This window comes from Lepus europaeus, chromosome 13, assembly GCF_033115175.1.
Source record: "Lepus europaeus isolate LE1 chromosome 13, mLepTim1.pri, whole genome shotgun sequence".
Classification (NCBI taxonomy): domain Eukaryota; kingdom Metazoa; phylum Chordata; class Mammalia; order Lagomorpha; family Leporidae; genus Lepus; species Lepus europaeus.
The window spans coordinates 80,879,662-80,893,732 of NC_084839.1; the positions used below are offsets into that span (position 1 = coordinate 80,879,662).

A 14,071-nucleotide genomic window follows, 5' to 3' on the forward strand; every position below is an offset into this window, starting at 1 on the left:
GTAACAGGCACCTTCTTCTCACCTGCCCATTAGAGCTGTGATCCCGCTGGGGCTTTGGGGTTCTCAACATTCACTGTATGCTGAGCTGGGTTTGAGTGCTTGTCCAATCATGGCAGGATCACTAGTGGGGTTCAAAGCTCGCTGTTCTAACATGATGGGGTAAGGCATCAACACCCCACAGCTGTGACATGGAGGTAGCTTTTGGCTCAATATGACAATCTAATTCCTAAAACAGAATTGCCCTGGCCGGCGCCGCGGCTCAATAGACTAATCCTCTGCCTAGCAGCGCTGGCACACGGGGTTCTAGTCCCTGTTGGGGCGCCGCATTCTGTCCCGGTTGCCCCTCTTCCAGGCCAGCTCTCTGCTATGGCCCAGGAGTGCAGTGGAGGATGGCCCAGGTGCTTGGGCCCTGCACCCCATGGGGGACCAGGAGAAGCACCTGGCTCCTGCCTTTGGAACAGCAGGGTGTGCCGGCTGCGGCGGCCATTGGAGGGTGAACCAACGGAAGGAAAACCTTTCTGTCTCTCTCACTATCCACTCTGCCTGTAAAAAAAAAAAAAAAAAAAAAAAAATTGCCCTAAGATAGAGCTTTCTATGAAAGGAGAGCTCCTCCTGGGTGCTTGGTAGGGAAGAGTCCTGCACCAGGAAAGCAGGACCAAATGCCATTAAAAATGCCCTTCCAGCTCTAATGCTTCATGAGTCTGGCTGGTATGTTCCAATCAGGACAGTTCTTAATTACAGGAAAAGCAAGATGAGATTTCCAGTGCTGATTCTATGGTGCAGTGACTTTGTGGCTGGCATTTTATCTCCAGTCCCCCATGTACATAAGTGATTTCACAACTCTTGGCAAAAACAGTGCTGTAAAAATAGTAAGTTTATTGTTTAAAAAAATACTGTATTTGAAAAGAACCTTTTTTCTTGGGCCAGTCACATAATTTGCACTTAATTTTATTAATCCACACAGCAGAAACACTGGAAATGAGGAAACAGAACATATGGCTTTTTATACATTTAACACAAGCAGTGCAGTCTCATCTGTTGCAGGCAGTGGAGTTGTCACTCAGGTTTTCATTTTGAGCATTGCTCCAACTCCTGGGGACATTTGGGGTGGGTGCCTATGGCTCTTCCAAGCTGATCCCTCGACAGGGCAGGAATTCGATGAGGGGATTTAAGATGTTTCAAGTAGTTAATTGTCAACATGCCATGGCGATTCTCCCAAAAGGCAGCTCAGAGGTAGGAAAGTGATGTCCTTAATGTTCTTTCTACTTAGAAAGGTTCCCCGAAATTTGTGAGCTAGCTGGGGATCTACTAACCATTCACTGGTCCTCCCAAATGAATGGCAGACTGGATACATACCACCTCCAAACGCTTCCACATGGGCTCATCTCTAGCAGGCAGTGCCCCTCAGAGTGGACCGTCCACATGAGCATCCTTTCCACAGGGAGATGCACTTGTAATTGCCTACAAGGGCCCACTGGCTGGCTGGTCTCCAGAGGCTCTAACTCTCAATGGGTACAAAACTTTCTAGAGAAAGGTGGTTTGGCCCAGTGGTTAGGATGCCCATGTCCCACCAGGAATACCTGGTTTTAATTCCTGGCTCCAGTTCCCTAATACAGACTCTGGAAGGCAGTGGTGATGGCTCAAATAACTGGGTTCTTACCATCCACATGGGAGACCTGGACTGAAGCTTGGCTCTGGCCTAGCCCAGCTCAGGCCATGGCCATTGTGGACATTTGGGGGGTGAACCAATCGATGGGAGCTCTTTCAAATTAAAACAAAACAAAACAAAACAAAAACAAAGCAAAAGGTTGTATAATTCCCTTCCTTTCTTGTGTTACATTCTTTAAGCACTACCTCTGCCAACTGGCTGTGATTCAAGGTTTAGTGTTTACTCTTGCACAGCCCAAAGTCCCCGCAAGCCCAAGTTCCTTGTACCTATGACATCACCTGCTGGCTCAGGAAACACAAAGCGTTAAAATCCAGGCTTACCTTCAGTTAAGAATTAATACTGCATATTGAATGCTGAGAGATATGCCTATCAGACTTTTTTTAGGACAGCCAAAAATTTATCTAATCAAACGAACACTGATTATGAAGCAGCCAGTTGGAAAGTTCTATTCAGTCCAAAAGTGTTGCCACTGTCCCACACAACACAGGGCAGTCCTGAGACATCCTGGAGTCAGTGGGAGAACACAGTCCTGGATGGCAAAGCACCAATTTTTGTAACAGGTGGAAGGTGTCTGGAGGCAGGTCCAGTGATGAGATAGTACCAGTTTGGGCTCCCAATAGGGGGTGGCAGTTAGCCGTAAGGCTGAGGCTGTCCCTCTGCAGAGAGGCAGCCTTGCCTCCAGGAGCCCAGTGCTGATGGACAGGCTCTCTTCCAGGTACAAGGCTTAGTGCTTTACAGGGTCATGCTACACGGATTAGAGTGCTCTGTTGGGTAGAAAATGTTTTACATACACTTGATAAGCAAAGTGCTGCAAGAAAAGCAAGTTTAGAGGCAAGGAGTTTCAATCCATCTACCTGAGGGGATCTCGGAGGATCCCATGACAAACACACGAAAGGACACGATGTGTAAACACTGACAACGTCCCTCCACACAAAACAGGAGCAGAAGCTCAAATGTCAGGGGTCATGCCCCCAGACTTCAACCCTCTGGTGTTCTGAGTTCTATAAAAATAGGACACAGGTGATCCAGTTGTGAGATGAATCCAGAAAGTATTTCCTTCTAAGCCGTCATGGAATTCCAGTGAAGTCCTATGTCCTAACCATAGCATCCATTGAGGAGCTGGAGGACTAGAGTGACTGGTCCTCTAGGCTGTGTGAAGAACGGGGGTGGGGTTCGGCACAGCCTGCATGACCCAGGCTGTGGAGGGAGTGAACAGAAGGCACTTTTAGCCAGCTGCCTAAGTAGAGGGCAAAGACTTTTCTCCTTTGAAAGCAGACCTGAGCCCAGGACTGGTAAGTTCAAGGCACTTAACCTGGTGCAGCTTTGCGGGTCTGCAGCACTCTGCTCACTGGCTTTCACAACCAGGCCCCTTGACCTTATCTGCCTCACTCACTGTCCCAGCGTTCCCTGGCACTGCAGGCTGCAACTCAGCATCCCATGTTCTAATGGCGTAGCTGAAGGAGCCACCTTGCCCCATTTGAAGTGAGATGATTTTCAGGAGTGTGGGGCACAAACCAACAGTTCCCTTGGGTGTCTTTTAGGAGAAGAACTGCTGCCATAGAACTGCCAGGCTGATCCTGAGATCCTGTTGTGGAGAAACCAGGGGGCCAGAGGGCTTTGGTTTCGGGAAGTTCCAGGGCTCACCGGCTCACTTAAGCTGTAAATGTCAAGTCACTGAGGTCACGCCGACTTGCTCGCAGATAGAAGTGCCTTGGAAACTTTGGTGCACACGATGTCTTGTGGACTTCAGACCTTAGCCTAACCCTGTGGTAGAAAAAAATGTTCCCTAGGGAAGAGCAGTGCTATTCTGGGACTCTTTCAGGGCCTCAGTTATACGTACAACAGAGGGCTTCAATAAGCTCACAGACAATTCAGACTGTCTTTCGATTCCACTTTCCATGAACTTTTTGAAGCTGCCTTATGCATATCCTTGAGATAAGCGAGGGAGGAAGCATGGGCCAGGACATTGGACAGGGAGAGGGAACAGATAAGGAGAGTTGTTTAGTCCCCCCCCCCCCCTTTTTTTTTGCAACTAGGGCTCCAAACAGGCAATTATTGTTAATGTTGAGTTTCCCTTTGTACTTATGGTCTAGACTTTTAAGTCACGGTTGGAGAGTTAGTTTCAAGCTTGCTTCGATAATTCTCCATTGGTTGTCCTGAGCAGAGGAGTCTATTCGCAGCTGGAATTCTGCAGCTCCAGGCAGGTTTTGCTGCAAGAAATCCTTGTGGTTTAGCACCAGGATCTTCTCCCTAGGTCTGCTGTCTGACAGTGGTGTGGCGCATGCAAGCAGCTCACGAAAGCGTGGGAGGGGAGGGAGACGTGCTTGTGAGTAGGCCTCAGAAATAAAGGTCTCCCACTTTATTCTGGCGACAGAATTACTTGGAGAACTTGTTGGAAAGGCAGAGCCTCACAATCCCCCACCTCCAAGGTCCCGAGCAGCTGGAGGTACACAGTCTTGTTGAGGGGGTGGGGAGAGAACTGAGAGATTCGACCTGAGGCAGAGAGATGAAGAAAAGGAAAAACAAAGAATAAAGCTAAAAAAAAAAGTCCAGGGAAACACTGGTGGACGTGAAGTGAGCACAACACGAAGGAAAGGAACTATGAAATAACAGCGCTCACGGAGCTGGGTGGGACACAAAGCAGTCAGGCATGTGACCTCTGAGAACGCAGCATGACAGCAAAAGGCTTCATAAACCCTGGTACGCCCTCAAGCCTGTGCTCCCAGAACACCAAGTCAGCCACACCGAATTCTCAAAGAATTCCAGAATATGAGGCTGGTAAACAGGCCAACCAGTAAGTGGTTGCGGGGGAGATGGGCCAGGTGGAATCTTGGAATGACCCTGTGGATGCAGCAGCTCTGGCAGTGTCAAGATCAAACAGGTGCCCTCAGGTTACGGCTGAGCTCCCTGGGCAGAACGCTTCCACGGGCAGTGAATCCAGCCTGCAGAGAATGCTTTCAAGTTGGTCAGTGACGGTTCTGGCGCTTTGCAATCTCCTCCTGGATACGCAACTTGAGAGCCTCTCGCATGGGCGGATCCAGAGGCGTGTGGGCAGACACCTCCTCGCTCACCCTTCCAGGGTCATCGTCCTATGTGGAGGAAGAGTCAGGAAGCTCAGGGCCTGGATGCTTCTAGAAAGGCAACCTGCCGTATCCCTGGACAACACGTTCTTATAGAACTCTGCTTGGTTCAAGACTTTTTGCCATTTCTCAGATATCCCCTGTAATAGTAATGACTCTCAACTGGGGGCCATGAACCCCCCCACCCTGTTCCCCCTTTGGGAATCACTGTGTGGCAGCCCAGGCTGCAGCTGCTTCTGCGGAGCATACCTGATACACGATAACTGATGTGACCTCGCCACTGTCCGCCTCGTATTCTAAGCAGAAGAGCTGATGGCCAGAAGGCTCTAGTTCAGAGCCACCACTACTGCTGCTTTCACTGGACTCTTCCAAGTCTGGGTTGCCTGGGCGGGTAGAGCCATCTGGAAGGAGGAATCAGAGTGAGGGAAGAGGGAGACGCCGCTGACGCCCCTGCCCACAGAGAAGATGCAGGAAAACGTACTATGAAGAAAGCACCAGTCTTCTTGGGGACACTGTGTGTGTGTGTGCCACCTGTCACTTTTATTTACCTCTGCATCCCTGCCTGGAGGCCAGCACACTCCTGTCACTGAGGAGGTACACAGTGTCAAGTATCTGGCAAAGAGGACCGGAAGGTAGTGTAAGGGTAGAGAGAGTTCTACCTGGGTTCAGTTCAAGGCTCTGCCATTGACCGAGCTCTTGACCACAACATTTGCACCCTCCTTGAAGGTTTGCCGTGATACTCCTTATCTTCGGGGCTCAGTATACAGAAGCTCTAAAAGCTTTAATGCTGAGCGGTTGCAGTGCCCTATGTGGTCTCTTTAGGTCGCAGGGAAGTTGGGAAAAGGCCAATTGCTGGGTTGATCCTACACTTCCTTCCTGGTCGCTCATAATTGTGCCAGGTTTCCTCCCTGGCAGGTGGTGGGAATGCTGCGTACAGCACGGTACGATGGGGCAAGCCAGCAGACAGACAACTATTGTCGGCCTCCAGGTACCCAGCGATGCTTAACTGGGGGCCGTGAGCCTTCCCAGTTCCCTGGGAAGAATCACTGAGAGGAGATCTGGGAGCCCCGGGGAGGAAGGGATGAGGTCAGCTGAGCCCCCCTAAGCGGAAGGGAAGAGCGCGTAGGCTGGAGGAGACGGCGGGGCGGGTGGCCTCACCTCGGTGTCGTGGCAGGTACACCTGCAGGTCGGGCTTGCGGGGCCGCGTCGGCGCAGGCGTGTGCCGCCTCCTCACCTTCTCCTTGGCCGCCTGCTTCACCTTCTTGTCGTAGTCGTCCCTGCGGGGAGCCGAGCGGGAGTCAGGGACAGCCGGCCGGGCCAGGCCAAGGGTGGCGGTGGCGCGGGGCGGGGAGGTACCGGGCGATCTGGTTCCGTCGGATGTGGTGCACGAAGCCGTGGCTCATGTCCAGCCGCCCTCCAGGCTTGCAGCAGAGCCTGGGCCCGAGATCCCGGGCCGCCTCCATCTGGAGCCCTGGGCGCAGAGTCGCCGCCACCGCAACGGCCCCAACGGCCGCCCTCCCGCCGGTGGAGGCCCGAGCCAGCCCGCGCTCGGCTTCCGGCCGCGAGTCCCGACTTCCGGGCCCGAGCGCCGCGGCGCCGACCGGGTGGAGGCGGGACTTCGGCTTACAAAAAATTCAGAAAAAAAGGCACATCTACGAACGCCCGTGAACACCACTCGCACCAGCTGCGTGAACTGAGCTGACCCCGCCGTGCCTCAGTTTCCTCACCTGTACATGGGAACACGGAGAGCACCTGTCTCAAATAAGCCGTGAGGCGCCCGGGTGCTGGGCAGGCTGCGGCTCCGCCAAGACTCGCCCGGCCCGGCCCGGCCCGGCCCTCCCCTGCCCCGCTCGAGTCGCTCAGTACCAGCCCAGCGGTTTTTGAGCTCCGGACCGCCCAGGACAGGCTCACTCGGGTTGGGGCCGGACAGGACCCCTAGATCGTGGCGATGTCACGGCGCATCCACGTCGGAACGGAGCGAACCGAGCGCGTTAAACGTGCAGGTCCTTGTGGGTCAGCTATAGCCCCAATGTAAAAAAACAACAAGCAAACAAGGTAATAGGCTCCTAGGTGAGAGCTTTATTGGCCTTAGCATTTTCCTGACAGCTAGACCCCTCTAGTTGTGGAATTAGGGTTGCCACGTTGCCGCACGGGCCTTATCGCCTTGTTTTCCCGTGCAGGGCCGTCAGTCTCAGAGGCGCCGGGACTGGGGGAAACGACTTCCCGAGGCTCTAAGTATCTCGTGCGAGTTATAAAACCGTATAGGCAGGGAAAAGTTCACGTTGTTTTAGGCTGAAAATGATAGGTAAAGAGGAAATTCGCCCACAAAACGTTCCCAGAAGCGCACAGAGCCTGAAGATGCCAGGAATGGAGCGACTCCGCCCACAATTTTCTGTAGCGCCATAGATTTGTCCCCGTTGGCGACCCGTAGGACGCTTTGCGGGCTCCACCGGCCCCGTTCCTGATTGGCTGCGCGCCGCGCACTTGCGCGTGCCCGGCGCCTGCGCTGGACGCTCTCTCCGGTAGTGGCGATGTCCGCCCGGTCCAAGCGGGAGTCTCGTGGTTCCACCCGCGGGAAGCGCGAGTCCGAGTCCCGAAGCAGCTCGGGTCGTGTCAAGCGAGAGCGAGATCGGGAGCGGGAGCCGGAGGCGGCGGGCTCCCGGGGCAGCCCGGTTCGCGTGAAGCGGGAGGTCGATTCGGCGAGCGCGCGCGAGGCCCCGGCGGCCGCCGTCCCGGTGGTGCGGGTTAAACGGGAGCGCGACGCGGACGAGGACTCGGAGCCCGAGCGGGAGGTGCGAGGTGCGCGAGCCCCACCTTCGCCATCTCCGTTTTGTCTTTGACTTTCTGCGACTTCCCCGCCTGGATGGGGGAGGGGGATCCAGATGTTCCTATGGAGGCAGTTTTAGTAACCGGAGTTATTTGAGTATTTCTGATAGCAGCAGCAGCAACACTTTTCCCGTAAGCCTGCAGGTGTAGGATCCTGCTGTAATTTGAAAACTGGAGAGGCTGAGCGCCGGCCTCCTGCACTATAGCACTGGCTATGCTTCTGGTGTTGGGAGACTCCTCCATCGGCTTCTCGCGTCTCTGCGCACACAGCGACCAGAGGCTGGCTCGTCTAAGGTGTTCCTATAGTGAACAGTCTGGGAGGGCAGAGGTGGCGTTTCCCAGTAGAGCGAAGGAGGTGGCCACCAGCACACAGCCTCGTTTAAAAAAGGAGTTAGGATCTCCAACCTCAGGATTCCACCACCTTCGGGCAGCGCACCGTGCGTGGGTTCTTAATGTCGCATTGTGAGAACTGACGAAGAGAATGGATAGCAAGGCTGTCTTTTGGCTGCTGCTGTTACTGCTGTAACAGACTCCTTTGTTTCAGACCCAGTAGTTGGGGGTCTTCCATTAGCATCCACGAAACTGCCAGACTAACTCCCAGCCTGCAAATAGAGTAAAACCTTATAGTTCTTGGCAAGTGTTAGATTGAAGGGCATTCATTTATGCTCTTTAAATTGTTGGTGGATGTTACATTCAGTTTATCTTGTAACCTGTGATATGTTTCATATCTCTCATGCTTCATGGAATTCTTTACGTAATAGGTTAGTGGGTCTTTTGTTTATACATGTACCAAATATATTCTAGTTTGTGGCTTACTCCACTAGCAGACAATTTTTTGGTGGCTGTTGCTCTCTGAAAGGAGTTTATGTTAATGGGGAGCTCATCTTGATGGATTATTTTGTGTGCTAGTGTGTCTTCGGTTGTGTCTTCATTCTGTGTTTGGCCTTGAGTACTGGTTTCTCATTTTCAAAGCCTGTGATGATTTTCCTTTTAGCGAAGAATGGCCGCGTGGATTCTGAGGACCGGAGGAGCCGCCACTGCCCGTACCTGGATACCATTAACAGGTTGGTAGGGTAGAGACACCAGAGGTAGCAGAACAGTGGAGGAGCCAGTCTTTTAGCTTAGCGGTTAAGACACAGATTAAGGGGCTGGTGTTGTGGTGTAGCAGATAAAGCCCTGCCTTCGATGCTGGGATCCTAAATGGGCAGCTCAACTTCTGATCCAGCTCCCTGCTGATGTGCCTGGGAAACCAGCGCCCATATGGGATGCTGGTACTGCAGGCGGCGGGTCTACCACTGCATCACAGCGCTGGCCCCTTCAATTAATTTTAAGGGGCCGGCGCTGTGGCTAAGCAGCTTAATGTCTTGGCCTGGGGCGCCGGCATCCCATATGGACACCGGTTCGAGACCCAGCTGCTCCACTTCCAGTCCAGCTCTCTGCTATGGCCTGGGAAAACAGTAGAAGATGGCCCAAGTGCTTGGGCCCCTGCACCCACGTGGGAGATCCGGAGGAAGCTCCTGGCTCCTGGCTTCTGATCAATGCAGCTCCGGCCGTTGCGGCCAATTGGGGAGTGAACCAGTGAATGGAGGACCTCGCTCTCTCTCTGCCTCTCCTCTCTCTGTGTAACTGACTTTCAAATAAATAAAAAATAAAAAAAATTAAAAAATTTTAAACATTTTTTTGACTCTTTATTTGAAAGGCAAAGAAAGGGAGACAGAGAGAGAGATATATATATATATTTTCTACCTGTTGACTCATTCCTTAAATGCCCACAACTAGGGCTGGCCAGGCCAAAGTCAGGAGCTCAGCTGGTGTCTCCCGCAGGGGTGTACTTGAGCTGTTTGTCTTGTGCTGCCTCCCAGGGTTTGAATTAGCAGGAAGCTGGAATTGGAAGTAGAGCCGGGACTCAGACTCAGGTGTTCTGATATGGCTGTGAGCGACCCAAGTGATGTCTTAACTACTGTACCAAGTATCTGCTCCAGTTGTCATAAACAATTTCTGTTTGTTTATTTGAGAGGCAGGGAGTGCCTGTGTGCAGGTTAACTCCTTACATGCCTGGCTGGGAGCCAGGGACTCAGTCCAGGTCACCCACATGGGTGGCAGGGACCCAGCTACTTGAGCCTTTAGTAGTAAAGGCGGCCTCCCAGAGTGTACATTAACAGGAAGCTAGGATGCAGAGTGGAGCCAGGACTTGAACCTGTTCTTCAGTTTAAACTGGTAGAATACGTGTTATAGAAACGTCAGAGAGCATGTTGTTTAAGGATGGGCATATGCATGAAGAGCTCTTAGCTCATGTTGAGTTTGTGTGTTGTAATAATTTGCAATAACAAATTTAAATATTTATTGAGTACCGATTACATACAAGGTACTTTTCTAGGTGCCTAGGACTCAGTAGGAAGATAACAAAAAATTTCTTGAAAGCAGAAATAGTTACCTCGTTGTGCTATTTTTTTCACTGAGTTGGAGGTGGCATGTGGGATACTTTTCAGCCTGTGTCCCAGGGTAGCACTGCCTACAGAGCTTTGAGCAGTAATGGAATTGCCCCTGGGAAGGACTGTCCAGCACGGAAAGCTTGAGCAACATACGCCTAGTGGGTACTTGACATGTGGCTTCTCTCCCTTACAACTGAAGAACTGAATTTCAGATTTCATGTAATTTTAGTTACCTAAAGTTTAATTATCCATAGCCACATGTTGCTAGTGACCCCTGTATTAGATAGTGCAGTTCTGTGGGATCATAGTCGGTAAGAGTTAATACGTCAGCAGTGCGTCCTTTGCTGTCCATGGATTCCGTGGAGGTAGTTTTTTATTCTTCATTACCCAGTACTCACATACTATTACCTTGCACTTGAATAAATGGACATGTTTGTAGTTGTTCTCCTAAAAGTCTTTAGACTTGCCATTTATTTTTATGGGCAAAATTCCATTTTACTTTTATAAAAGTTTATTCACTCTGTTCATGTCCTCTCCTCCACAGAATACTCTTGGGGCCCTGCTACTTTAGTTTTAGTTCTGCTGTAGCTTTCCCTCCAGAGAAAGTGACTGGTTACAAATAGTAGTAAGAAAGAAGGTCATGGGCATTGTGTGTTGTGGAGACGCCTGATGCTGCTGGGGCACTGTAGTGGAGGTGGGGAACCCTAGTTGTTCATGGCCGCCATGCCGTTCTCTGAATGATGCTGTGTGACACTGGGATGTGGAGGCAAGGCTGGGTCATTTGGATGCTCTCCCAGGTGTCCAGTCCTAATCATTTGTATTTGTTCTGTTCTGTTTTGGTTTTTTTTAGGAGTGTGCTAGACTTTGACTTTGAGAAACTGTGTTCCATCTCCCTGTCGCATATCAACGCATATGCCTGTTTGGTGTGTGGCAAGTACTTTCAGGGTAAATAAACGCTATAAATTATAAAATTGTTAAGTTTTCAGAGCCCATTGCAGGTGTATTCCAGTGAGCTTTGTTGTTGCTTTGAAATAAAGTAAACTGGCCGGCGCCACGGCTCAGTAGGCTAATCCTCCGCCTAGCGGCGCCGGCACACCGGGTTCTAGTCCCGGTCGGGGCGCCGGATTCTGTCCCGGTTGCCCCTCTTCCAGGCCAGCTCTCTGCTGTGGCCCAGGAGTGCAGTGGAGGATGGCCCAAGTGCTTGGGCCCTGCACCCGCATGGGAGACCAGGATAAGCACCTGGCTTCTGCCTTCGGATCAGTGTGATGCGCCGGCTGCAGCACACTGGTCACGGCGGGCATTGGAGAGTGAACCAACGGCAAAAGGAAGACCTTTCTCTCTGTCTCTCTCTCTCACTATCCACTCTGCCTGTCAAAAAAAAAAAAAAAAAAAAAAAAAGAAAGTAAACTACTTTTAGGAGTCCTGTGTAAGATTTCCTATCTTTATTCCTAGGAAGTTGGAGTACTCTTAGAATACCAGTAGGAAGTTTTGTAGTCAAAACCTGAATATATGTGAAAAGAAGAAAGAATGAGTTGTTTGAAAGATTTTGATCTCAAAGACTCTGGGTTTCTGAATCTCTACTGTTTGCTACACGTGTATCTTTTTGGAGAAGCCTTTTGTTCTAAGGGCTTTTTGGTGGCTTCTTTTTTGAAATTTTTTATTTCCACTCACTCATACCAGTGCTGTATACATTGGAAGGATTCAAAAGAGATATGAACTACATTCTTTGGTTTAGAGATACAAACTGCATTTTTTGCTTTTATAAAGAGTCAAAGTGGACTCATGAAACATCATTGAGTGCTACAAGACAATAAAGATTACTGTTAGACTGTGTCACAGTAAAAATAAGGACAGTGGGAAGTATGCAAAGAGCAGTGTTAGCTGGAAGGTTATCTTGAGTTCATGGAGGAGGTAAGGTGGGACTTGAACTAGCAGGACATGGAGGATTTGAATGGGTGGAGAGGGGGAGAGTCCAGGAGTTCCAGACTGAGTGAGGGTACATGGGTGCAGGATTGGCCTGACACGGACAGTAGGAGACTCAGGACTCAGTAATGTTGGACTGTCACAGGATATGTACGTGTGCCCGTGTGTATGTGCATGTACACATGAGCTATTCCTGACGTCTGGCCTGTATGAAACTAACTCATATCACATGCATTTTCATTTTGAAATTGGTTTCCTTAGTTAATGTATTACACTGTGCAGGGAATGAAGTGAACTACTGTGCTATTCTTTCTTGCTAATTTTTGTGATGAGAGACGTTCATGTGGGAGAGTCGTTTTATGAATGGCAGAGTGCTTTGTTTTTGCTGACCGTAACGTGTTCTAGTGCAAGGTGACGAAAGGGAAAGCAAACCTGATCTGTGCCCCTCCAGGACGTGCCCTTGTCTCACAGCCTTTTACCCTTCCCTACAGGCCGGGGTTTGAAGTCTCATGCTTACATTCACAGTGTCCAGTTCAGCCATCATGTCTTCCTCAACCTCCACACCCTCAAGTTTTACTGCCTCCCAGACAACTACGAGATCATCGACTCCTCGCTGGAGGACATCACGGTGTGTCTAAGAGGGCTGGTTTGGCACTGATTGATGTGGGAGCTTTCGCAGGGCTCTGCGGGAACTATGTCACCCATGGTTAGGGAAGAACCCTCTGTCTCTTGGGCTTAATAGGCTTCTTTTTGGGAAGAACTGGGGAAAGCGAATAACATCAGAATTCATAATTGTGGTCTGTGGTTTGTGACCTGAATGTCATTTCCAATCTTAACGGTGAGAGCCAGGACTGAAGAACTGTGGCTCCATTTTTTTTTACAGATTTGTTTTACATTAAAAAATTTTTTATTTTACTTTTTTGAAAGGCAGAGTTAGAGACAGAGATCTTCCATCTGCTGGTTCACTCCCAAAATGGCTGCAACAGCCAGAGCTGGGCCAGAACAAAGCCAGGAGCCAAAAGCTTCTTCCAGATCTCCCACATGGATGCAGGGGCCCAAGCACTTGGGCCATCTTCTGCTTTCCCAGGAACATTAGCAGGGAGCTGGATCGGATGTGAGCAGCCATATGGGATGCCAGTGTCACAGGCGGGAGCTTTACCCATTGTGCCACAATGCCGGGCCTGTGGCTACTTTGTAATAGGAGTTAGTACTTTTGTTGTTTGGAGGATTTTAAAAATCTTGTCATTTTAATTTTATTTGAAAGAGAGATGCACAGAGTCAGAGATCTTCCATCCACTGGTTCATCCTTCAAATGCCTACAACAGCTGGGTCTGGACCATTTTGAAGTCAGGAGCCTGGAACTCAATCCAGGTCTCCCATATGAGTGGCAGGGGCCCACGTGCTGCCTCTTGGTGTGCATTAGCAGGAAGCTAGATTGAAGTGAAGGAGCTCAGAATTGAGCCAGGCTCTCCACTATGGGTGTAGGCATCCCAGTTGGCAACTTAACCACTGTGCCAAACGTCTGCCCCATGAAGTGCTTTTGTGAAATAAATTATCCTTCCATATGTTGGAGTGGAGATATGAATTGAGCCTGGCATAGACAGTGGATATCAAGCTGCATAACAGCTTCTGGCTCCTTTTCATCCATGATGTGGCGTGTCCCATCTGTGAGCTCCAGTTTGAGACCTGTGCCAAGGGATCTTATTCTTTTTTTTTTTTTTTTTTTAGATTTTTCTTTTTTATTTATTTGAGAGGTAGAGTTACAGACAGTGAGAAGGAGAGACAGAAAGGTCTTCCTTCCGTTGGTTCACTCCCCAAATGGCTGCAACAGCCAGAGCTGCACCAATCCGAAGCCAGGAGCCTGGTGCTTTTTCCCAGTCTCCCATGCGGGTGCAGGGGCCCAAGGACTTGGGCCATCTTCTACTGCCTTCCCAGGCCACAACAGAGAGCTGGATTGGAAGAGGAGCAGCCGGGACTAGAACCAGCACCCATATGGGATGCCGGTGCCGCAGGCGGAGGATTAACCTGTGCCACAGAGCCAGCTCCGGGATCTTGTTCTTAAGTGGAGAGAGTGAGAAGCCCTTGTTGTAGGCCTCAGTTAGTTTTGGACTGTTGATTATTTTCCTTTTTAGCAAGTGGAA

At 50.4% G+C, this 14,071-nt stretch overlaps 2 protein-coding genes across 2 annotated transcripts in view; one reads left to right on the forward strand and one right to left on the reverse strand.

Annotated features, from left to right (window-relative positions):
* Window positions 1-862: 862 nt before the first annotated feature.
* C13H2orf68 (chromosome 13 C2orf68 homolog) lies at window positions 863-6,280 on the reverse strand. The gene is made up of 4 exons (XM_062209775.1): window positions 6,106-6,280; window positions 5,908-6,026; window positions 4,999-5,150; window positions 863-4,758 (listed from the first exon to the last, which is right to left on the reverse strand). Exons 1-4 carry the CDS (start codon window positions 6,210-6,212, stop codon window positions 4,636-4,638), a joined length of 501 nt encoding a protein of 166 aa, XP_062065759.1. The 5' UTR covers window positions 6,213-6,280; the 3' UTR covers window positions 863-4,635.
* Window positions 6,281-7,249: 969 nt separating this feature from the next.
* Window positions 7,250-14,071, forward strand: part of USP39 (ubiquitin specific peptidase 39) — a 33,979-nt gene continuing 27,157 nt past the window's right edge. The window contains exons 1-4 of the mRNA XM_062209776.1: window positions 7,250-7,548; window positions 8,570-8,639; window positions 10,858-10,952; window positions 12,422-12,558. Coding sequence (XP_062065760.1) covers window positions 7,281-7,548; window positions 8,570-8,639; window positions 10,858-10,952; window positions 12,422-12,558 — 570 coding nt within the window. The 5' untranslated portion in view covers window positions 7,250-7,280. The remainder of the gene's footprint in view (window positions 7,549-8,569; window positions 8,640-10,857; window positions 10,953-12,421; window positions 12,559-14,071) is intronic.